Below are 26,654 nucleotides of genomic sequence, written 5' to 3'. Positions count from 1 at the left end.
GATGTTTGTTTGATTAAAAAATTCGATTTGCGGTTGAAAATAATTACAAAAAAAGTTTTAGGGCAATTTCAAAATAACTTGGAAAACTGCAGTTGACATCAAAAAAATGCTAGTTATATAATTTCCATATATGGAAATTGTATGATTAGCATTTTTTTACAAAAAAATTTTCTTATTTATTTAGTATAATACACCGAATTTCATACCAAAACAACAAACAAGTCCGTTGAAAACTCGATGAATTTTAATTTTTAGCTCTTAAATTGGGCTAAATCAATTTTCAAATCTTTTATAATTCATCTCTAAAGCGCTGGCATCCCCCGGGTTTTAAAAAGTTCTCAGAATTTTTTAAACATTTTTTACCGATCTTCAAGATCGCAAAACTTGCAGGGCTTGCGTAAGCAAAAAGCTGAAAACAAACAGAATATAGAAACTCAATCAACGTTTTTTTTTAAAAAAAATTACTTTAAAGGAAAATATAATAGAAAAACCGCAATGATGGAATATTAATTAGCTTTCTGTCCAAGTTTATGCCGGCACCGTTATGGAACCAAATAAATTGTAAATTATCTTGATTTGCTTTTACATAAATCTAATAGCTATTTTCTACAAATGATCATCAAACTGCTGCAAAATTGTTTAATTGCAAAATATACTATTCAAATAATAACACAAAGCGTCTCTTGTAACGAATCTACCATTGATTTTACTGTCAAAAGTTTTTAATTCCAGCGCTTTTAACTTACTTTTAAAAATAATTTATTGGTTGAACTGATTGCTCACAATGTAATTCATCAGGTCAATTCTGGTCACAATCGAAACTATCATCTCTTTCGTCTTGAATGAATTGTCGTCATTCCAGCACTTCTGACTATTCACCACCAGTGCAAAAGAGTGCGATTCCAAAATTTTGGATATCTTTCCCAAAGTACAACTTTGAGACACCTTGCAGAACTGGCGATAGATAACTTCGGATACCGGACTTGATTCCTGAGTGACACCGGCTATGACCTTGGCCATGATGTTTCCGAGAGTAGCGACGCCGACGATGTTTCCGTCCGACTGGACTATCGGGATCTGGTCTACTCCCAGGTCTCGCATCCGAGTCAGCACTGTCTGGCATGGGACTGTGGGTCCGACCGTCTCTGGGATGACAGCTGGAAGGTCGCTCACCAACTTTTTGCGCCACCATTTCTCGGTCTGGACAAACAAAAACCATCAAATCCTGTTGCAATTGTTTTAATGGTTCGGAAAGCGGTTTTTGGCGCATTTTAGACAATTTCGATGGCAGTACAAAACCAGTATAGCAAAAAGAAAAGAAGGTTCGTTTGCCATTGTTATACAAATAGGTTTACATTCATACCTGTTCGAGAGGATCTTCCATGAAACTCCTTTCAATCATCCAGTCATCTGAGAGATACTTGGTCATGTAGTTTCTGATGGAGTCAGGAAACACCATCGCGAGTCGAGATCCCTTCGGCATCTTCCTCGCCTGCTGGAGCGCCACTGACAAAATAGTCCCAGAACTACCTCCAACTAGCAACCCTTCCTGACGCATAAGTTTCCGACCACATTCAAACGACTCCGGATCTGCTGTTTTATACCACACATCGACCACACTTTGATCCAGCACAGTCGGAACAAAATCATACCCAATTCCCTCGACCTCGTAGAACCCTTCTTCATTTTTCCCGCCCGAATTCATTTCTGCTGGCGCCAAAATCGAACCATAAGGGTCGCCGCAAACTACTTTGATTTCAGGTATTTTCTCTTTGAGTTTCCGACCTATTCCGGTTACAGTTCCTCCGGTTCCTGGACTGAGTACGATTGCGTCGATTTTGTGATCCATTTGGATCAAGATCTCCTCGCCCGTTTCGTCATAGTGAGCAAGAGGGTTGGAAGCGTTTGTGTACTGGTCTAAAATGACTGAATTTTCAATCTGCTGGCATAGTTTTTGGGCGACGCTGATGTGAGATTCGGGACTGTCGTACCGGGCAGATGTCGGGGTCCGGACAATTTCAGCTCCCAAGGCGCGGAGAATATTCACCTGAGCAAAAAATCGTCGTGTTATGACCTCTTTTTACTTTTTTTGTTCATAGCGCTGCCTTTCAGTAGCGGATTGGAAAGGTTAATTTACCCCCCCCCCCCTCCCCACCCCCATCTCAGGGCTTCGACCCCCTGACTGCCCAAAAGGTCCCCTGTAAGACCTCCGTTTTTGGCTGGCTGACCCTAAAAATGTTCTAAAGAAGCATTTGGCGCCAACTTATCAATATAATATTATATTGAGGGAGAGCAAAGAGCGCGCGTCGAAAAAACACGAGTGTTTGGTCAAAACTGTCCAAAAATTGCCTAAATGTACCTAAAAAGTGCCCAAAAAGTTTGACCAAAAAGGTCTTTTGACTAATCAGCCCCTTCCCCGTCCGAAAAAACCTAGATACGCCCCTTGTGTCTTTGAAAGAAGACTCCCATCAAAGTTTTTTTAGCATTGAGCCACAGTGTTAGATTCTTTAACACCGGCCTCTTTTTCCTCCTCCCCTCCCACTTGCAAGTTTTTACAAGTAAAATTATTGTTCGCGGTATCCGATTGCTATGAAAATTGACATGCGGAATAACTAAGCCACTAAAAACATATTTGGTCGTCAACCTTGTAAAACTACTCGTTACACCACGAAGTTGATGCTCGTGCGAGGTGGGGGCAAAGAAAAAGAGACTAAAACCATTTATCTGTCTATATTATATATAACTATGTGCTATAACTATGTCTTCCATATACACCGTTTGTATATCGAAGGCTTCGTATTATCCCCAATTTAGAACACCAAGCCAAATTCGAAACGTTTTTATTACAGCTCCATATGCAAAACTATTCAGCCAGCTAAAAACTCCAAAAGTTAGGTACACGTGAAAAAGTCCGCGTTCTTCAAAAAAGATCCATGCCTACCTTTTCGTTGCTCATTTTCTCCGGCATGACGATGATGCACCTGTATCCCTTCACAGCAGCCACTAGTGCCAGTCCAATGCCAGTGTTGCCAGAAGTAGGCTCTATGATGGTGGATCCTTCTTTGAGAACACCCGCCTTCTCAGCGTCATCCACCATCCGCTTCGCAATCCTAAAGTCAAAGTCTGTTTGGTTTCTGCTAAATGAACTTTTAGGGTTTCTATTGCAGCTTGAGCTTCGCACAGTAACACTTATTCTTTCAGTAAAAAGAATAAGCAGCGAGATAAAAGAATATGCGCTGAATTGCTTAATTTTCAGTAAAAAGCATATAGCCAACCCGGGTCGAGATCCCGCTCAAAAACCGCTCAAGATATGAGCGGTTTGAGGGGTTTCCCAGCAAGATTTGAGCGGTTTGAGCTATTTGGGCGTTTTTTTTGGAAAAACCGCTCAAACCGCTCAAATCTTGCTTAAAATACCGCTCAAAAACCGCTCATTTCTTGCGGTGATTTTTGAACGGTTTTTCAAGCAAGTTTTGAGCGGTTTTTAAGAGGTTTTTGAGCGGTCTTATAAAGAAAACCAACAAAAAGGCCTGGAAAGGTAATGTGACGCTAAGATGCAGTTGAAATACTATCTGCAATTTAAAGTTGGAATCATATTTGATCGAAATCTTGAAGACCCAGGCGGATAGTTTGGAAGACCACTTGATGGTTGCAAATCGATCTGCATATAGAGCGAATCTCGAGCACTTCACGTGGGACTTTGCTAAAAAGTTTGTTAGATCACATTGTTAAAGAAGTCGGGAACATTGAGTCTGAACTGAAAAGCAAATCGCAGGACTATACAGCACTTCAGAACAGCATGAAAACAACATGTCAGAAAACAAACTGGATCTCTGATTACAAGGGATCTTGATGGCATTATAAAGAGGGAGCACGTGGACCATTCTTGAATAGTGAATATTTTACCATCGCTGCAGTGCTAGTCCCGAACTCTGCGGTAGATGAGTGGAAGAAGACGTAAAAGAGTTTGTTGTCCGAAAAAGTAGTTCCGCATTCTTCTCAAATGATTTTCAGTGACCACGAAAATAATTTATTCACGGTTACACTGAACAAAATATGAGACTAAACTTTTCAGTTGGTAATTTTTCCTCTTTGTATGATTTCCTATATCACTCATCTTCATAAATTTGAATAAAAGTGTAGTAAATTTCTACTTTTATACACACCATCTCATATAGATTAATGACGTTTTTAGTTTTTTATGAAGTTTTAAACGTCATATAATCTGCAAAAAAGACAACCCGAGTCTATATTTTTCACCTAATTTGAAGCAAGATTTGAGCGGTTTGAGCGGTTTTTTTGGACGATTGCGCTGAAAATCTTGCTTGAAAATGAGCGGTTTGAGCGGTTTTTGAACGGTTTAACTAAAAAAACCGCTCAAAAACCGAGCAAGATTTGAACGGTTTTGAGCAGTTTATATAAAAAAACCGCTCACAAACCGCGCAAGATTTGAGCGGTTTTTTCAGATAAACCGTTCAAAAACCGCTCAAACCGCTCATTTTGAAGCAAGATTTTGAGCGTAATTGTCTATAAAAACCGCTCAAACCGCTCAAATCTTGCTTCAAATTGGGTGAAAAATCTCGACTAGGGAACAGACAGTTGTAAAGTAGTCAAGAACGCAAGGAAGCGAAATTAGAAGTTGATCCTTTTTTTCGTGACCTTTACACTTTTGCTGTTCGATAGTAAAGTTTGCCTTCCTTTTAACTAAGGAAATGAAATAAACTTGAAAAAAAAGTCAAACCACAAAAAAGTACATTTGAGCGTGAACAAATTTTAAGACTTTTTCCTGAAAAAAAAACGAACAAAAAATCACTAAGACTTAAAAAAGATTCTTCACTACGTTCCGGACTCTTAAAAAGTGCAAAAAAATTAGAGCGAAAATTTCTCTAGTAGGAAACGAGAAGAGAGTCACAAAGTCTATATAGACGAAGATTGAACATTAAGTTATAATTTACCTGTCTTTGATACTACCCCCGGCATTCATATATTCACACTTGGCCCACAACTCGACATCCAACTTCTCCGACTTCTCAATATTGTTCAGACGAACCATCGGAGTCAGCCCAATCAGATCCGTGGATGTCTGCACTGTCTTCAGTTGCTCTGGCTTCGAAACCGGAATGTGATTGTGGGGGGAGTCCTTGGGGTTTACTCCCAAATGCCAAGTACAGCGACTCGGTCGATCGGGTGCTTTCCATTCAATCGATGAATCGCTCCAGATTTCTTTAACCTAAAAGGAAATTTAATATAAATAGTTTCACTATTTCATTATTGTTTTTAAAAAGCATTAAATAGGCATAACGATGTGTGCGGTTTGCCGGACACCAAGTTGACCGAATTTTGAGCCGAATCATAAAATTAGGGACTTCAAGCCGAACTATTTGCCAAAAAGTCATGAAACATGATTAATTTGAAAACTGTTATGAAGAATTTCTTAGTTTTTTAGTGACTTTTCATATTGACTTTTCATATTTTTGAGTCTCTATTTGATCTTGAGGAATATTAAAAGTTAAAACATGTTTAAGTGGTTTTTCATGAGTATAAAATATAATTTTCAATTTCCGGCTGATCTAACTATCCGATGGTGCATTGTTATGGAGAACACTTATTATAAACTTATTATGAACTTAAGTCCCGTCGGCTTGCTTTCCTAGACCCGTGATTGACAATGAGACTTTCCAGTCAATGAACGGTGATCCACTGACAAAAAAAAACAAGACTGCTTCTATCAGGGGGAAACCCTGAAGGTTCCGATTGCCTTTTAAAGTCTGTCTGTAGAGCAGTAATAACATGAAACAATTTAAAGTAACGAATAAAAAAACTGAATTTTTTCTAAAAGTTTGAGATCTTTGTAAAAATCATCTCCCAGTGCGCCATTTGAAGTACAAAGTAAAAGATTTCGCTCCAGTTAACAAATGAATTATGAAAAATCAGCCTCCTTGAACCAATTGGGAACGATTTCTAAGACTGATTAAATCTACGCTTACGCGTTAATAGCGCGAAATATATCGTGCGTTAATTGTCCCAAAATGGCCAAAAGCGCATTCGTTAAAGAAAAAATGGTCACAGGTGAAGTATCCTTCCAAATTTAAGCTCAGCAAAACAACAAACACCTTTTGAATGATATAAAAAATTCCGTCAAAATGACTAGTTAAAAAGTTAAACATTGTCTGAAAAACCCACCCGAGCACAAATATTCCGTTATTTTCGTTACGAAGGTCGGAACAAAAGTTAATCGCGGAATCCACTGACAAACAGTGGAATCCAGTGACATTTCGCTTCAGTTTACTCCAACTGCAAAATACATTTGTGTAAGGAATCCAAAACAAAGGGTGTCTTAGCATATGTCTCCAAAATCCACATTGTCAGTGGATTCCAAATTTTTGCTTGCTAGCAAATTTCAATTTTACCAACTAGTGCATAAACATTTTTCCTTCGATTCCATCAAATTTTTGGATTCAAAGATTTTTCGAAATGTTGCGAAATCGAACGCAAATTATGCGGATTCCAGGGACAGTGTATGCGGAATCCAAAACACCATCAAAGTACCCGAGCCTGGCATCATAATGAAATTATTAGACAATCATGAGATAAGGTAAAGCAAACAAAGCAAGGTACCCAATTAGGAGGCGCCCAATTAGAAGAAAATTATTAGCCGAATATTGAATCACTGTTCATTCAGCAGTTAGTCTTATTTTCGTTTGATTTGTGGGCAAGCAAGTAATGGAATATTTATTTGTTTACCACCAAAACGCCGCCTTCATTTTGTTTGTTTAGCCCGTTATTAAGTTCTAGATCAGACCCGTCTCCTTTTCAATCGACGCGAGGTGGCTCGGTTCAGAATATATCAACGAAACATGGCATTAAACCCAGAAGGAGTTTAAGTTTTCTGCTCTTTTCTATTCTCCACATTTGAATTTCAGAGCACCCGCATTTAAATTTCGAAGTGCAACAGAAGTGCAAAATTTGCTCTTTCTCGCGCACGTTGATAATAAAATTTATTTTACATCGCGTGGTATAAGAAATTCAAGTTAATCTAAACTGAATAGCAAAACCAGAGAAGAGGGCGCTTATCGAGTTTGAGTTAGGACCGATGTGGTTAACTCATAGAGTAATTTCGGATAGGGTACACCGTCTGCTCGTCACGCTATCTTATTTTCGGCCGGATAGATTCGTGCAACTTCTTAGTCTAATACCGATCCTAATCTTACTCTTATACTATCTAGTCTCAGGTTGTTTAACTAGTCTCTGCTAGGCTCAATAGATCTAGGGTATACTGGTTTATTGCGGCTGCTGAAGTGCTCGGGAGAGTCCAACTAATTTCTAAGTTAAATTCAAATCTCTCTGGTGCTGAAATTACAAGTAACTTCAGCACTTACAAATAAGTGGGTTGTTAGTTAGATGGATCGTGATTGGTTAATATTAAATACTTTACATTGGTAAAACATTTAATTTATCCAATCATAAAATATAGTTTAGATCAGGTTCCACCCATCCGGGTTTTACAGAGTTTTTTAGAACAGTTCTTCTGTAATTCAAGGATGGATGATGGACGTTGGTATTTGGTGAACATCATAATTTTCTTCCGCTTCTTCTTTGTTAAAGAAGTTTCAGGAAGCTGGAGTTAGGGACATAAGACGTTGTGTTCTTCTTGTGACAACGACTGAATCTCTGCAACAAAATCAATTCTGATTTCAGAATGGTTGGCTATGTCAGGTTTTCCTGTTCTTCGGGGAGAACTTCTTTTGTGTCTGATCTAGCTTGGGAATGGCGTGGAGATTGTGCGTGGAGGGGATGCCTGGTTACTCGGATCTGTACGTACACTTGGGTCATCGAGGTGGTCATTGGTCTAGTTCAATGAAGTCCTTTTCTGCGAGGTCAAGTCGTACTCTAAATCCTTTGAGTTGTGATTGTGAGCGGCATATTGATTGTAGTTGGTCATTCTCTCTCGAGTGTGGTGGGGTCGTTTTGTCTTTTGATGTTCGTCCTTGGTGTTGTATTCTGATCTATGTATTGCATAATGTAATTTACATTTTATAAAACATTTATTAGTTTAATATTTTTTAATAATAAGAGCTACTTCACACTTGAGTAGCTCTTATTAAAAATAGAGGTGTGGTCACAAAGCGTGGATGTAGCACGGTGGGTTAGGCCGGCTATAGAGCATGCTCAGGACGTCCTTCCTGGTGGGTTAGGCCAGGAGTGGGAGTATGATTTCATGCGGTTTTTGTGAGAGGTCCTGTTATGTGACAACGTTTTATGTTGGGTTTGTTGTGGTTTTTCTTATGTCTTGTTGGTTATGTCCTTTTTCCAAAAATCAAATTGTTTGTGGTATGGGTTTGTCTTTCGACTTTTTTGTGTTTTATTATTTCTTTCTTAGACTTTATAATAGTCTTCAAAAGAATAAATTATCCAGTTTTAAACTGGGTTAATCCGGTTTGGGTACCGTTGGTTTCCTTTTCTTAGTCATGCTGTTATTCTATGATTTGTGGTATTTAGTAAGCTGCGTTGGTTAGTTTTGTTTAGTATATGATTCCTTTCCAACCGGGTTAAAGGAAGGTTTGAAACATGTTATTATATGTTAGAGTTGTTCAGTGTGAAAACTTGAAACTGAAATTCATTATTTTAAACAATTCTTCGTGGGCGAGCTGTGCGAGTGTGGATAGAATTTCTGTGCGAATGAATGAAAATATCAAAAGGTTAGTACTGCAATTGCATTTTATTAATTTACTGCATAGAATTTGGAAATTTACTGCTAGTTATGGGGGAATTTTAAGTTACAAATTTTCATTATAATTAGATTTACTGCTTGTGGGGAAAATTTTAGAAATGAATTTATTGCATTGGTATTAAATTTATAAATTTATAAGTGTAAGAGATTAATAGAATTTTTGAAATCTGTTTGATGAAATTTGCGATTTTTATTTGTCTTTTGTGGTTTTTGTAGGTGATCGTCGGATGAAGGCTAAAAATCTAAAGAAAACATGAATAAAGTATGGTGAGTTTTTAATATTTTAATTAGTTAGTAATATTCATTTAATTCATACTTACCTGTTTAGTCGTCGGGGAAAAAACCGTGGGGGAAGATGTCGTGAATTAGTTCTGAAGTTGTTAGTAGTTTAGCTAAGATGCGGATGATATTTTTAGTCTGAAGCAGTGGCCAAAGCAATTGGAGTGCCTTGATAGTGGTTAGTTCTTCAGTGCCAACTGCAAACTCATAAGGTGTGTTTTGGATTAGATTATATAATTTGTGATTGAATTTAGTGTTGTGGATGAATTCTAAAATTGGGATTTCTATGGGTTGTACAAACTCGTGCGGGATAAGGAAGGGTCGGGATTCTTCGGCGTTGAAGGTCTTGGTGATGGGACAGAAGATGTACATTTGGGTTATGGGGTCATAATTACGAAGAATACCATGGAGGTTAGTGTCTTTAATACAATATGTGAAATTTAGGAAAAATGGTGAAGTGTATTTGGAATTAATGAATTGAAAACGATGGTGTGGTTGTCTAGAGGGTGTGTGTAGGTCAAAGTGATTTTGGATGAAGCGGTAATAACTATATGTGTGGGTTTGTTTAGTGCGCAACATAATATCGTGTGAGCAGTGTAAATCTCTTTCGTGTGGTGCAAGGAAATGAAAGGTTAGTGAAAATATTTGGAAGCGTTCTTTAAAACTTTCGTATGCTTGTGTGTCTGTTAGTGCTTCTGAAATAATGTGATCAAACTTTCGGTCGAAGATGTTTAGTGTAAATATATATGGTGTCTTGATGAAAAATTTCTCGGTAATTTGTGGATTAGCGAAGCGATCGTCGTCTAAGAATTGATCTTGGTTAGCTCTGATGATGTTGTGATCATAGTATTCGAGTGTATATTCGTTAGCTCTAGGTGCAGTGTGTGTTTTTAGTGATTTTTTATATCCAACGTAGGTAAATTGTCTAGCGGTTAGTGGTGTAGTGAGTCGATATAGCATGTCCGTATTTCGCTCTTTATCGATGTGAGTGTTAGATAAAGGTAAGCAAAGAGGATTAGTAAAATGATAATATGAGGTCCAAGAGAGAGTGGGCATTAAAACGTATTCATCTACAAAGTTGCGTGTTTCGTTAGTGTCGTGGGGGGTGTTTAAGGTGTATTGTGGGAATGAGGGTAAGGTGATGGCTAAAAATTCTTTTGTGTTAGTATGCTTGGGGTGGTTGATGTATTCACGGGCTGTTCCTGGTTTTGCTGGGAAAGGATGGTTGGGGAACTTTCTTTTAAAAGTGCGGTAAGCTCTATTAGTGTTGAGTGAAGATTCAGTTGATGTGGATGATGGTGCTAATGATTCAGTATAATTTGAAGAGGGTGTAGGGGTAGGGGGGTTGGATGAATTTATTGTGGAGGAGATTTGGTTTATGGTTGGGGTATTAAGGTGGTAGGGTTGTTGTTGAAGGGTAATAAAATTATCTAGCTCTGGGGAGATTCGGGGGGTGTCTGGAGAATGAGATGATTGGTCAGAATGGTATGAGGAGTAGGTTGGGGTAACTTGGGAAGCATAAGAGGGTGTGGGAGTGATTGGGTCAGGGTTATTGGATAATATGGGTTGAAAAGGGGGTTGAGAAAAATTAGAAGAGTTATGAAAATTATTGGATGGGGATGGTTCTGAGTCGGCGAATTCATCGGGGGTTTCAATATTCGGGTTATTGAGTTGTGAGATGGAATATAAAACTGAGATGTGTGAATTAGTGTCGGAATTCATGCCTGATGTTACATTACTAGGTGAAAAATCGGGTGGCGGAAAAGCAAAAAGTGGTATTATTGGGATTGGAGAGGTAAGATTGGTTGGGTGGGAATTTGATCGGTGTAGTGATCCAAGTTGGCGGCTCATCGTGGGCTAAAAAAATGATTATTTTGAGACTGAAAAGCGGTGGTATGGGGTTGTTCAATAATTTGTTCATAAGTATTATCATCTTGTGATTGGTGTGTTATTATATGTTGGATGGGACTTTGTGATGTGGTGAGTCGAAAATTTGGATTATGTGTGATGGCTAAATTTTGAAAATTTCGTGGGACTAGGGATAGTGGATGGTTATTTGGTAGGGGTGGTAATTGTGGTGCCGTTGGCGTTATGTCTACATTGTTATGTTCTTCGTCGTATATATTTTGTCGTGTTGCTATTTTTGTGTTATATTCTTTTATTTGTGCGTCTAAAAGAATTTTGTTTATAGATGTAGAAAAGATTCCAAAAAATCCTGCAAAGAGTATGCGTGCTACGCTTGCTTGTCTGTTTACTTGTGTGTGTATAGCACATGTGTTGTAGATTCCTTTTAAAAGTGAGAAAAGAAATCCAATAAAGTTAAACATTGCGTATAAAATAGTCAATTTTTCTAAGATGTAGTAGGGCCATCCTAGAAAATCGAGGATCTCATTTTTGAGTGTAACAAAGCTAAAAATGTTAATTGGTGATATATCTTGGGGACGGTATTTTTCACCGTTTAGATATATATAATCTTTAATGTCTTTAAAATATCCGCTATAGTCTTGCGTGTAGATATCGGCAAATCCTGCGGTTTCTGCAAGTTTGCGTAAATTTTGGTCTATTGATTGTCTTTGTATAGTGTCCATTTGTGTCAATAATTCTTGGAATTGTTGTGTTCTAATGTGATGTTGAATATCTGATTTTGAATAGATTCCTATTGATTGTAAGTCTATATTTGGGTTTCGAGCAATAGCGCGAATGCTTTCTGGTGAAAATTTTTTGAGTGATTGCATTAATGTGGGATATGGAGTGAGAAGATAATATTTATTTTCATCAGGGTTTAGTTGTACTACATTGTGGCTGTTTTCTGATCCACATGGGACTGCGGTATCCCAGAAATAGGTTCTTCGTGAAAGTGTATCCACGAAATGTACTTTATTCTTATAAAAGATAGGGATTCTTTTATAACATCGTTTATCTTCAAAAACGTATAGTGGTGATACTTTTTTAGTACAAGTATAAAACCATAAGATGTTTCCTTCATAGTCTAAAAAATTTGATCTATTTCCAGATAATAAGTATCCTGCATAGGGTATTTTTAATACTGCTAGTGCAAGTGATTGTAATATTTGTGTTCGTTCTAATTCGCATAGGTGGTGTAGTGTTTCTAATTCGGAGAGTGACATTTCTTGAAAAATTCGGCTAATTGTATAATCTAGTTTCATATCTAAATGAATATCATAGTGGATATTACCGAAATATGTAGTATTCATTAGTGATAATTCTTGTAAGCGTGTGCTTCTGGTGTCATGGGGTTTTAGATGTCCACCAGGTTGTCCGTTGCTTTTTTCAAAATTAACTGGTATATAGGATGTTCCTTCGTTTAGAGGATGACCTGTGGCATATGGGTCGATTTTTACTTTTCCAGTGGTCATGTCGAATCCTTTTTCGTATTCAACTAATATTTCAGAGTATTGTGTTCTGTGAAGTGGATTCCTGTATTTACATGCAAGTTCTGTTTCTTGATATATTTGAAAACGTGTCAATTTATTTTCTATATTGTCTATGTTTCTAAAATTAGAACTTAGTTTTCGTGATGGATGGACTTGTTCATATGGAATTGATTGTATAAAATATTTTTCGTGAAATTTTATCATACGAGCGTGTATTTTTGCTACTTGAAATGTTGTACATGTATCTTCGGGGAACCAAACAATGGTTGCTTGTGTTCTCGTTGTAGGGTCGCAATAACCTTGATCATTTTTACAAGGTAATCGGATTCCTTGATAGATCATTGTATTATCTGATAAATCTCGTGTTAGTTGTATTTTTTCGAGTTGTATTTTCCAATCGAAAAACATTATTTCTTGGTATCCTTTATTTTTTGTGTCTGCTTTGCAGTTTGATGGGTCATTTATACCAATGTGTGGTATCCAATGTTTATCGTGTAGGTCATAGGTTAATCGTCCGTGTGCGCCGTTATACGGGTATTTTTCGTCTAGTTTTATATGTCCTTGGTGTCTTTCAAGTTGTGATTGATGTACAGAGTCTGGAAAAACTTGAAAATTAACTAACTTTCTTTGGGAGTTTTTATTTCGTGTGATGTTTAGTCTAAGTAATTCATTTTTACAATCGTCGGGATTGAGATGTAAAAGACGTTCTATATTACTTTGATAGAATGATTCATGGTCAAGTCGGTTTTTGTTTCCGTTCGAGACTTGTGAACAATGTACTTTCTTTTCGGAAAATGTTGCTGTGAATTTATAACCTGTAACTGTTGTTGCTCGGGCTTTTGAATAGAGTGTTGCTATTACATCTGTGGTTTCTATAGCTTGTGGTTCTGTTTCACATTGTGATACTTGATTTATTGCATATTTATGTAGTGTTTTTTGTTCATTTTCTTCACAATCGTAATGTGTTACTAATAAATCTTGTGGTCCTGTACGAGGGGAAGGGTTTATGTTTTGATTTGAGATTACTAGAAAAAGGAGTTGGAGAAAAATTAATAATTTTAGAATATACATGTGTATGATAATCCTGAGTATGGATTATAAAATGTAATGTAGCCAATTGTGTTTTTGGTATATCTGTCGTATTTGTATATTACTTCAGTAGTTATAAACGGTGGTGGTAGTGATTGAGCTGTTATGTTAGGTGGATTTAATGGGTAGGGATGTTGGGTAATATTATTTAACTTAACTGTGATTTCAAACTTTAATTGTAAACTGTTTTGTTGGAGTATTTGAATATTGTGATCACGGATATCGTTGTGAATATCTTGGCGATATTGTAATCTATTAAGTGCCCAGTTATGAAGGCGGTTACTTTCTTGATGTTGTCCAAATAGTGGTGGAGGTGCTGTAAATGTATTCCAATCTAGTCTTAAAGGAATATTTATTGATGATTGTTCTCGATATCTGGCGTCGAGATTATTTGGAAAATTTAAGTTAAAAGGTGGTGGTGAAATCTTGCTTATTGATGGTGTTGATGGTAGTGATAATGTTTCTGGTAGTGATGAGGATGTTGTTGTATCCGTAGAAATATCTATGGGGTCATTGACTAAATTTGGTTCACCTTGTGTAAATGAATGTGTAGTCCAATATGGAAATCGTGATGTTTGGTTTGTGGGGTTGAAAGGATTTTCACGTATTTGCTCAGATGTTGGTGTTGAACCTAAGTAATCTGATGGTAGGCTTGAGGTGCTACGTTGTGAAAGAAGCGTAGGGGTTTCTGGTAATATACCAATGGGGTTTTCTGGAGTGTTTTGTGATGGGGATTGAGGTATATCAAAATGAACTCGGGGAGTTTGAAGATTTCTGTTTCGTCGAGGATGTATAATTTGTCTATTTATTTCGACTGTATTTTGGTTTTGACTAGAATTTCTTATTCTATTTAGTTCTTGTGGTAGTGTTGGGTATAGGTTATATGTTGGTTCGCTTAAAGGTGCTTGTCGTTGAACTGGTTCTAGTGGTTCTGATAAACGAGCATGTCGTTCTTCAAAAGTGTATGGATTGTCTTGAAAAGAAATTCGTGTAGATGTTTGAGGATTTTGAGTAATTGAAGGTGGTGTTTGGTTATCTTGGGATGATGTCGGTGAAGACTGACTTTGTGACTGTTGGGTAGCAATTTTTGATAGTTTTTTGAATTATTACTTTAGTGAGAAATTTTGTGTTTATTATAATATTCTTCCAAAAAAAGAATTAGAAGGATTGTTGCTAGGGCAAATGTGAAGATTGCTTTCTTTATACATTTACATATTGTCAAAATGAGGGATGATAAAAATGTTATAAAAATTACAAACAATAAAAAAATATCGGTTCTACTGAAAATTGTTCGTATCATTTAGACAAGTTATATGACTCGTACCTGTGGATGTAATCAAGGGTTTTGGAAAGTTGGAGGAATAGTTCGAGTATAGTGTAGAAAATTAAAAAAATGTTACAAAAAATAATTAGGATTATTAGAAAAGATTCAAGTATATCAAAAAGAAATATTATAAAGGTTTCAAATATTGTAAAAAAATGTTTAAGATTTATGAGTATTTGAGTAACTGATTGAGAGAAGAGCATTTAAGAAATGATCTCTTGGTCGAATATTTTTTGTTGTTTGAGGCGATTTTCTAGTGTGGTCGGATTATTTATTAGTTTTTTGACAAGTGGGTTGAGTTTTGTAAAAAATTGTTGGGGGCAATTTTCATGGTGACTGGGAGGTCGTCTTTTTCTTTATTTTTGTTTGTCAAATGATCCGGGGTATGGTGAGATTTTTATACTTTAGGCTAATTAAAATGTTCATTTTGTTACTTTAGGCTAAGTTAACAAATTTGCTTTGGGGGTATTCGTGGTCTGAGTTGGGGAAATATTGTTGATCTTTGGGTTATTAGATAAGGGAGGGGTACGGTATTATGGTGATATTTATTTTAGTTGTCAAGTTGGAGTGGTTTGCTTATTTTTGACCTGGAGGTCGTAAAGTTATAGTCATAGATGTGCCTGGAGTTCTATATGATTCGTCTAATTGGTCTTAGTTTGAGTTAGAGAAAGTGACGGATTGGATGAATCCTATTGGTCTATTTTGAACTAGAATTATTACGTACTTGTCAGCATGTTATTTTGAAAAATGTAAATGGAAAATGTTTCGGAGGTTTTCAAGATTGTGAAGTATAATGTTAAAATTACTTTTGAAATTCTACTTTCTTTAAAATTTTAGATTGGGGGATGAATATTTTATAGTTTTTACGTGGTTGATTTCGGAGTCTTGTTGTTTTTCTATTTTCTGATTTGTCGATTTGTTCTTGAGGTATTATTTGTTCGGTCATTTTTCTATTTTTTCTTTGTTTTGGGGATTCTTTATGGTTTTGTGTATTGTTTTTGGTGGCGATTGATTTTGTGTTTTGATTTTCGGTGGGGGTATCATTTTGTTCTGTGTTTTTCAGATGTGGTTCATTTTGAATGATTTTTAATCCTGTGAAAGAATATAATTGAGTTAATTCGCGGAGTGCGTATTCTTTTGGGTAATAAGGTAATAGGTTGTTTCGATGTTGAACGATTTCTTTTTTGTTTGAGTCGGTAATTTTATATGTGACATCAGTGGGTTTTGCAATTATTTGGTATGGTCCTTTTCGAAGGGGTTGTAATTTTTTAGAAATTCCTTTTTGAGTATTAAAATTAGGTATTAAAACAAATGTTCCAATTTTTAATTCGGAGGCTGGTGTAAAACGTGAATTGATTTGTTCATTAATGTTTTGTCTTTGTAATAACTTTTTTGTTATTTTTTGATAAATTTCATTGTGTTTTTTATCTCTATTTAGAATCCATTCGGTGTGTGTACCGGAGGCTAGTTTAAGAATTTGTGGGTGATGAAAATGATCTTCATCGTGTGTATGTAAAGGTAGGTTATAACAAATTGAGTCTTTATTTGGTTGACAATAACCTTGTGCGTTTTTATGAGAATTTGCTGTAAACATTATTGGTTTGCGTGGCTTTTGGTTAAAAACCATTTCGTATGGTGACATTCCTAAAGTTGTCGTAATTTGTGAATTATATGCTAAGGGAAATAATTTTACATCTGCTGACCATTCGGTATATTTTGTATCATTTCCGTTGATGATACATCTAAGATATTCTTGTAATGAACGGTTCATACCTTCGACTAAGCCGTTTGTCCAAGGTGCATGAGATGTACGTGGTTTGTGTTTAATGTTATATAAATGACATAGTGTGATAATTTCATTATTTATGAATTCTGTACCGTTGTCTGTAACTAAAATTTCTGGTAGTCCGAATTTTGCTATCCAGTGTTCATAGAGTGTTGTGTAAGCGTAATAAGCGTTACAATGTGGTACTGGGTTAATTGCTACATAATGTGTAAATGCGTCAACAATTACCATAATGTAGGAGTTTCCTTCTGATGAGGGTGAAATTGGTCCCTTAGTATCAAATGAGATACGATGGTTTAAGTACAAGCTTTGTCCTTTAAAATCTTGTTTTTGTGCTATTTGTTTTTGATTTGGGTAAGGTTTATTTAGTTGACATACTATACAGTCATTGCATAGTACTTTTATCCAAATTGGTGCATTTGGAAAGTAAAAATTTTGTATAAAATTTGAATATGTTTTTTCTGATCCAGAGTGTCCTTTAATATTTTGTGTATGTGAAATATTAAAAGCTATAAGAATCATACTTAAAGGGAGACATGGAACTGTAGATTCATTCAGGTTATACTCTAAAAGGTCTGTATTTTCGTTAATTGTTGTGTTGTTAAATTTGCGAAAGTATCGGAGGAGTGTTTTGTTTCCTAGAATGGTTGAATCTGCTTTGATAGGTTTAGTTTTATATTTGTGCCATGATTTCAGTTGTCGAATTACTGGGTCAAGGTTTTGATATTGTTTCAGTGTTGAAATTGTAATTATTTCTGTTGGGGGGAGAAAAATGTTTTCGATTTCTAATTTAGATAAGGGTATTGTATCAAGTGGGTCGTGAAGATCAAAAACTTGATTTATTGTGTATTTTGAATCATTTGTTTGTGGTCCTGATAAATTTATTTTATCAGTTAAATCTTCTTTTTCAATTAGTGGAAAATGGTCTTTCTTAGGCGGGTGTTGTTTTGTTCGTTTTTGTTGGGTGTTATTTTTTATCCATTGAGAATATGGGATTGGTTTGAAAGTTGATGTTCCAAGTAGATCAACTTCATAATGATTATTTTGACAATCTAAATAAAGTGGGAAATGTTGTAAATTATTTATTTGTGATTGTTCAATATCAGTTTTTACTGCATATTTGCATTCCAATCGGGGTGATGTTTCGTTTTCTGCAAGGTATAATTTTATGTTTTTGGGTATTTCAACTGTTGTTTTTCGTGTAAGTAATTCAGGTGGTGTATTTCGACTTAAGGTGTCTGGTAATGCAAGATTTTTTCCTGCAGTCCAAACTATATGTAAGTTTGGAAATTTCTTTAGAATTAGTTGAAATCTGTAAACTCGGTGGTTTGGGTTAGATTTTTGTGTAAAGAGAAAGATGATTGGTTTATGGTCTGTGAATAGAACTGTTGGATGTTTTGATCCAAGTATCAGAAATTCATATTCTGTCAGTGTATATATTATGGCTGTACATTCTCTCATTAGAGTTGAGAGTCGTAGCTCTGCTTGAGTGAATAATCGAGAATTTGCTGATATGAGGTTCATTTTATTTGTACCATTATGTGATTGTAATAGTGCTGCACCGATGCCAAAGTTCGAAGCATCGCACATTGCATAAAATGGTTGATTTGAATCTGGAATTGTGTTTGAAATTTGTTCAGTTAAAAGTTTCTTTACTTCTTCAAATCGTGTTTGATGTTCTGTGTTCCATTCAAAATTATTTTGTTGTCTAAGGATGTTATAAAATGGTCGTAGATATAATTGCATTTTATAAACATATTTACTTAAAAAGTTTAACATTCCAAGAAATTCTTGGATTTTCTTTTTATTTGTTGGTGGTTGAAGTTTTTGAATAGCGTCAATGCGTGATTTCAATGGAGTGATTGTTTTTCTTTCTATATTATGTCCTAAGAATTTAACTCTTGTCAAAAAGAAGTGTGATTTATCGGGGGCGGCCTTCAGATTTTCGTTCTGAAGTATTTGGTGATATTTTTCTAAAACATTGAACATCTCGTCTTTTGTTTGTGATTGCATAAAAACATCGTCTAAATAGGTGATTGCGTTTTTCTTGAGTATCAGTGGTCTAAAAATTTTGCTCATAAAAGCTGAAAATGCTGCTGGTCCTATGGATATTCCATAGAATAAGCGGTTGAATTCATATTGTTGGTTTCCGATAACAAATTGTATTAAACGTCGTGATTGTTCATCTAGTGGCATTTGATTGTATGCACTATTCATATCGGCGGTTGTAAAGTATTTGCCGTTTATTTTTGTTAAAATAACTTGTATTGGTTCAATGGGCCAATTACATTTTGATTCATCTATAAGTGAATTGAGGTATCTAGCGTCGAGAACGATTTTTAATGTTTCTCCTTTAGCTAGAATGATAACGGGGTTGATAAATGTGTTGCCTTTTGGTTGTTCTTCTTTATTAACTGGTGATATAATGTTGTATTGTTCTAAAATATCGAGTAATCTGTTCACTTTATCATGTAAGTGAATTGGTACTTTACTTGCTCTCTGTTTTTTGAAAACTGCGTCTGGTTTTAACGGGAGATGTAGTGATGAACTGATTTTTCCAACATCGAATTTTGATGTTGCATAGACTGATGAATATTCAATTAGCTGTTTGGCTAACTTTTCGAATTCGTCTTGTGTTATTTGTGAATGTTGGAAATTAAACATTGTTAAAAATTTCTGTTGGTCCTCTGTGTAGTTACTTATGTTGAATGTAGGTTTGAAATATGGAGTTTTTGTGAAATAATCCGTATTTCTGTTTTCGTTACTTATTATATTATTTATAGATAATTCTTCATTAAGAATTGTAGATTGGCAAATATCTAGTAATTGGAGTATATTATTTACGCGATAGGCTTTTTCGTGTATTGGTGATATTGTAGCGTTGGTTTCGCATTATCCTAAAAGTCCTAAAGGTAATGTTACTTTGTAAGGTGTGTTGTTATAGACATGTAAGGAAATGATATCGGAATTCGAATTTTTCAAATATTTTATGGATGAGATTGTGATTTTGAAAAATTTGTGAATAGGTTTGAATTCAAATTCTGACATATAAAATTTTTGTTTGTTTTGTTCTTTATCATATTGGTGAACTTGTTTGATTGAAAAATTATAGATATTTCCTGATAGTGGTTTTAGGTGTTTTCTTTGTTGGTTAAATATCGGGTAGAATTTTGAAAAGAATGGTGGTTGTTTATTTAATCTTTGAAAAAATGTTAAGGATGTTTCTTTTGTTTTTGTATATTTATCTTTGATTAATATTTTACTATTTAGTATGTTAATTGTTGGTATATACTTCGAAATAAATGGTATTCCAATGATATTATATTTAATGTCAGTGATATGGAATATTTGTTTAAATGGCTTATTTAAAATTTTGCTTTGTTCCATTGTTCTGGTGGGGAGGAGAAATAATTGGATTTTTCCGTAGTTTATCAATGTTGATCCTTGTGCTGTTGCTAGTTTGCTGGAGGTTTCAAGAGGTGTTAGCTTTGGGTGTAAAGTTTTTATTTCATTCCATGTGGGGATGTTTATTATGTTTGATTCTGCTCCTGAATCAATTAAAAAATCTATTTCAAGGTCTGGTGGTTGAAATTCTTTATTTCTTGGGCTTTCTAAGAGAAATGGTATTGTCCAAATTTTTTCTTTGGGTTGTTCTTTTTGTATATTTTGATAAATATGGTTTGTATTCAAGCATTTTGTTTTGGTATTTTTATTGGTTTGATCTGTAGTGTTAATCTCATTTGTTTCTTGCGTCGTTGGTGTGGAATTTATGGGTGTAGTGTAATAATTTTGAAGAAATTCTGATTGATTTTCATATATGTGTGATGGAAAGGGTTGTTCATATATGACAGATTCATAGTCATTTTCGACTTTTATCATATTGATAGAAAGAGTGTTTTCAGTATCACTTTCTGAATCTGATGATGTACAGTTTATTTGATTGAGTTGTAACGTATCAGTTACTGTGTCATCAATACCTGGAGGGTCTGATGTTGTTTCTGGGTTAGATTGTACTTGATTGATTTGTCTTTGATGTTTAGGTGTACTACTTCTGTGGCGATTATTAGAATTATTATAGTTATTATTATTCCGGTGTGGTGATTGGGAATAATTTCTATAACGATTATTATAATGTGGGTGTCGATTTTGTGAATTATTTCGCGATCTGTTTTGGTAATTATTGTTTGGTCTGTTATAGTTCGATCTATTATATGAGTTATTCCTTGATCGATTGTTCGGGTAATTCTGGTTTCGGTTGTTTGAATAACTTCTATTTCGATTATAGGAGTAGTTTCTATTCCTATTGTATGATGAATTTCGTGATTGGTTGTTTGGATAGTAGTTATTTCTTGATTGGGAATTAGATCTAGAAACAAATCGTTGTGTATTTGAATGTGATCTGGAGTAGTTACTTCGACTATTTGGTCTATTGTAGTGATTTTGTGATGAATTATACGTGTTTCTTCGTTCTGGTGATCTTCCTCTATAACTTGAGTTATATGGTGATTGATTTCTTGTATAATTTGTATTGTTCGGGAGTGGTTTTCCTGAACTGTTGTTGCTGTAGACTGTTTTGTTCGGTAGATTTTGATCTTTTTTCATGTATTGATAGAATGATTTATTTGGTTCTTTATATTTTTGAGGTTTATTTTGATTATCTTGCTGTTTTTGTCTACATTCGGAAATACTATGTCCGTATCGTCGGCAATAATTACACCATTTTTTGAAAGATGGTTTGCCTTTAAAGTTCGGGTTCTTTTCGTAAATATTGAGTATTTCAGTGATTTTTTCAACGAGGTCTGTCTCTGATTCCTGTATATTATTAATATTAGTGGGAGTCGTTTCAATTCTGTTAACGTATTGTAATTTCAGATTTTCCGTTTCTTCTAGTTTCATCGTGATTTCTGCTTGTTCTAATTTGTCTACTAGTTTTCGAAAATCTAAATCGGATTCTCGAATTGAAGAAGGATGGGATGCTCTCTTTTTTATTGCTATTTTCCTTAATTGTGGTGTTAAGGTCATCATTAAGATTTCTGTCATCTTTGTGTTTTTATAGTCATGTGTATTTAATGAATATGCTTTTCGAACTAGTGTTTCGATTCGTACTGCTATTTGCTTGATGGTTTCGTTTGGTAATCTGCGAATTTCATTACATAAAACTCTTTGTTGTTGTTTGTTTCTTTCGGAGTCAAACATTTTTGAAAATTCTTGTGTAAATCTTTTCCAGTTTGATTTTATTTCTAGAGGTAGTACTGAAAACCATTTTTGGGCTGCGCCATCTAATGTTGTTTGTATTAACGCTGTGCGTCGATGTATCCAATTTTGATGTAGTGGCGTATTAATTGGTTCAGGTCCAATATTTAAAATCAGGTTTGCTGTTACTGCATTTAAATAATCTTCTACAGAGTATTCAGGGTCTGTTCCTGTGAAAACCATTAAAGGTTTGTTTGATGTTATTGATGATCCACCCATAAGGTATGGATTCATTGTCATTTGTAATGATTCTGCTGCATTTGGCATTTGAGAAAAATTTGAAAGTTGGTTTCTTGTTATTTCATGTTGTTGGAGATAATATGGGAGTGGTATTTCATTTTGCATTTGTGATGGTTGATACGAGTGTGCAGTCATTGGATTTTGTTGTTGAATTGGTTGAAAAGATTGTGTATTAATTAGATTTTGTTGTTGAATTGGTTGTTGATGTTGTGCATCTATTGGTTGTGGAGAAAAATTTCTATGATTTGTACGTGTTCTCTGTATTCCTTGTCTACGATATTCTTGAGTATTTGGTGCAAATATATCTGGTTGTAAGAAATCATCATCTGAGGATAAATAATCCATTTGGTAAGATGTCTGTTTTTTATTTTTATTTTGTTGAAAAAATGGGTAATTTTCACTGTGATCCTGTGGAGGATTTGTTTGGAAATTTATTGAATTAGGTTGGGTCATTGGGTTATCCCAATTTCGAGATCTTGTATATTGGTTAAAATTTCTTTGTGGTTGATTATATGTTTTTGATGGATGTGTATAATTATAATTATGGTCTGTAAAGTTGTTTCTAGTGAATGTTTTGCGTGTTTTTGATGGTATTGTCATGGGTCTGTATGTTTGGTAATCCATATGTGAATATTTAGGAGCAACCGAAGGTTTAACGGTTGATTGTAAGGTTACCTGTGTTTGTGAAGGATTTGTATTTCTTGGTGTTGTTAAATTTGGGCGTATTGGTGAAATACTTTGTTGTGTAGTTGTTGTGTGTACAATTTCTTCATTTATGAAGTGTGATGGTGTCTGGATATCTTGTTGAGTAAGATTCCTAGTTCCATTGAGGTTTTCATTGTGTATAACTGTAGAGTTTAAACTATTATTTTGTGTATCGGGCAAAAATGTATTATAGTTTAATGGTGTTGCATCAATGGTTAATGGTATTACTTTTACATAATCTCTTATGTAAGATATCGTACTTATTGCTTGACTTGAGATTGATTGTGGGAAGCTTATAAATGCGGGATGAGACCATTCGGGGTCCCAAACATAATCTGATTGTTCTGTGATAGCGGTATCATCGTTCGAGTTTTGGGGTCTAAAATTTTTTCTTGCTTGTGCAATTAAATCAATATTGTGTGTGAAATAATCTATTATGAACCATGCCAAAATTTTTTGTAGATCGTGTTTTGTATGTTGTGAAACGTCGTCTTTCGTGAAATTTTCTTTAATGATGTTTAAATAACTAGAGAGTAGTGTGATTTCATGTCGTACTGTCAAATGTTTAGATGTTTCTGTCGGTGAGACATTTGTTATTGGGTTTTCGTTTTCTAATATCGAAATATAACTATATATTATTGCGAAAACTTCATTGGTGAATATGGAGTTTGCTCTTTGTGAGTTATGATATTGAATGCTTTTTATATATTCTGAAAAAACTTTTGAAAATTCTAAATCAAGGTCGTCTGTTTGAATTGTATATTTTCTATTATTATGGTTTGGTGAGGTGAATTCTATGGAGTAGATTCCATACTGTTGTGTTATGTTGCATATATCTTTTAGATAGTGATCTATGATTTGTCTTTTGATTTTTACATCGGGGAACTCTGTTTTACATGGACTGATTCCGGGTTCAAATAAATTTACGAGTAAATTTTGACAAAATATGTGTTGTCCTCTATCAGTATCTGCATCTACTATAAAAGGAAAGATTTCATCATCATCTGGAGTTTCTTCACCTGGGGTGTGCGTTGAGCTCATTTTTTCGTTCGATGACTGTTAATATGTAATTATCAATGTGTCGAATTGGTTGATTCCAATTGTATAAATGTACTGGTTTGTGTTTATACTGCTTTTTTATTCTTCTTTTTCCTCTTTTTGATGAATTTGAAGTTGTTTCTGAGTCAGAAAAATATAATTGATCGTGAAGTGGGCAATCTTTATCTATTGATTCTTTTAGTTTGTAAAGTTCGTCTAAACTGTTGGTTTCTGATTCTGAAAATGCGTTTCGATTTTTTGAAAATCTTTTTCGTGTTATTTGTCTTTGTTTCGTTATTATTTTTCTTTTTAGTGTTTGTCGTTTTGTTCGAATGTATCCAACTGTTTGTGTATGAGGTGTGATTACAAGGTCGTATTTTTTGTTATCTATTTCACAATTGTGTAAAACGATTGTTTGTTTATTTCCTAGGTTTTTAAATGACATAAGGTTTAGGATGACGGATGCAAAAGGTTGTTAAATGATTTCTATTTTCCTAAACTGTTAGTTCTTACGATTTTTTGGTTAGCTTAACCTGGGTCTATTTGTTCAGGGTTGGAGAGAAAAGTATATCGATTCCGAAGAATGATTTTTTACTTTCTCGTGGCTAGTATAAGTTAAGGTGTTAACTTACTTAATCTTACTTAGGGGTAGTGATTGTGTTCAAGGGTTGGAGAATAGTAAATCGATCCACAAGGTTCAGGTATAATTAGAACGCGAGTAGTTCGTTAGATACTATTTTAAACTTACTAAGTCTAAGATTTATCCTGGGTCTGGTAAGAGGGGGGGGTCAAGTGAAGGATGAATAACCGAAGTTCTTCACTGTTTATCCTAATTTGAATGATTAGTTTTGTTTAAAAATTTCTATTAGTCTTGGGTCTTTAGAAAGGGTTGGGTAGTGAATCGACGTTTGAGGTCGTTAGACACTAATTAAGTGGGTGGGGGAGAACAAAGTTGTTCTGTTTGATCCAAGGATAAGCCTTGATGATCAAATTTGAAATTTAATTAAGTAGAAAATGATTTAAGATCCAAGGATAAGCCTTGATGATCTGGTTTTAAAATTAAGTGAATTTAAGTTTTAATAAAATTTTAAATGTGTGTAAAGGAAAGATTTAGTGTTTTGATGATATTAGTGGGTTTATGATTGCTGTTATGTTTTAGGTGATGGAGCTGGAACAACAGGATGATTTATGATTACTAACCATTTATTGTCATGCTACTAATTTTTATTTTTTATTTTTCAATAAATATTTTTCAAACATATTTTGTATATTACTGCAGAATTTTAGGAAAACGATCTTAGATCTTTTTATCAATCGTTATTGTATATTAATAATTTTGTTTAGCGCCTGAAATGATTTTGAAGATTAACTTCAAGGTTTTATGTTTGCAAATGAAAATCTAAATTCATTGCCAGTAGTATTCTAAATATAAAAGTTTGTTCTGGTTTTTGCCTAACTATCATATAGCTATATGGCAAATTTCTACTTTGTCGTATGTCGTCTCTGGTTCGAGGTCTTCTTCCAATTCCGGGTAGTTCTGTTATGGTTCGGAATATTGGCTCTGATCTATTGAGTCGTAGAGACATTTCGATTAAATTATTGTCGTATAACATTTTGTAAATGTTTTGTCTAATTTCTAATCTATTTTGGTTAATTCTAAGCTATTAAGGTCTTGTTCGAGACTTATGGTCGCACCAGATGAGTTAGGACCGATGTGGTTAACTCATAGAGTAATTTCGGATAGGGTACACCGTCTGCTCGTCACGCTATCTTATTTTCGGCCGGATAGATTCGTGCAACTTCTTAGTCTAATACCGATCCTAATCTTACTCTTATACTATCTAGTCTCAGGTTGTTTAACTAGTCTCTGCTAGGCTCAATAGATCTAGGGTATACTGGTTTATTGCGGCTGCTGAAGTGCTCGGGAGAGTCCAACTAATTTCTAAGTTAAATTCAAATCTCTCTGGTGCTGAAATTACAAGTAACTTCAGCACTTACAAATAAGTGGGTTGTTAGTTAGATGGATCGTGATTGGTTAATATTAAATACTTTACATTGGTAAAACATTTAATTTATCCAATCATAAAATATAGTTTAGATCAGGTTCCAAGTTATTCCACCCTTTGATAATTAGTCTGCATGTCAATTTCATTACAATCGGACAATTTGAAAAAAATCTGACAGGTGGGGGAGCTATTGTCTGATGTTTTAAATTGTCAGTGCGCGCAATTGAACCAATTTTTAAAAAAAATTTACAAGCAAATTGCCGTATATGAACAATTTTCAAGCAATTTTTTTCTTGTATTTTCTCTAGGGGCGTGAGGGCGGTAGACTGACAAGGAGTGTGGTGGCGTCTCTATTAGAAATCAATTTAGAGTCCGGTACTGAGTAGTGTATACCTTGGAGTCCTGTTCGGAGGTGTCCGAAAGAGGGGCTGAAGAAGACGATTTCTTTCGGGGACTGGATTGGGGACATGAGTCTCCCATTTGGTCAACCACAGATGTCATAAATTCGATTATAAGTTATAAGTTTATAAGTTATAAATTTATAAGTTGTAAGTTTGAAATTAGAAGTAAAATTTTACACAAATTTGTGTTAATATGTATCAGAAAACAAGTGTTTAATGAGGACAGGTCATTTAAACAGGCAAAAACTTGTAGAAATGAATATGCGACCGATTACGCAGCAGCAGCACATTAATTCGTCAACTAGGTCTTCAAATGTTTGATGATTGTTGACCATAAGCTAATGAAAATAATCAGCTGATACCAAATTGCCGGCGCGTAGTTTTGTCAATGTAGCTTCTGATGGTATGTT

The 26,654-nt window shown here is 34.8% G+C and overlaps 1 protein-coding gene across 1 annotated transcript; it reads right to left on the bottom strand.

The window, feature by feature from the left end:
• Positions 1–504: 504 nt before the first annotated feature.
• LOC134846328 (cystathionine beta-synthase-like) lies at positions 505–26,654 on the bottom strand. Its single transcript, XM_063863634.1, has 5 exons — positions 26,237–26,654; positions 4,953–5,227; positions 2,942–3,110; positions 1,364–2,047; positions 505–1,200 (listed from the first exon to the last, which is right to left on the bottom strand). Exons 1-5 carry the CDS (start codon positions 26,342–26,344, stop codon positions 760–762), a joined length of 1,677 nt encoding a protein of 558 aa, XP_063719704.1. The 5' UTR covers positions 26,345–26,654; the 3' UTR covers positions 505–759.

This window comes from Symsagittifera roscoffensis, chromosome 5, assembly GCF_963678635.1.
Source record: "Symsagittifera roscoffensis chromosome 5, txSymRosc1.1, whole genome shotgun sequence".
Lineage (NCBI taxonomy): Eukaryota > Metazoa > Xenacoelomorpha > Acoela > Convolutidae > Symsagittifera > Symsagittifera roscoffensis.
The sequence above is the reverse complement of the archived record's forward strand: the minus strand, read 5'-3'. Positions and strand labels throughout refer to the sequence as shown.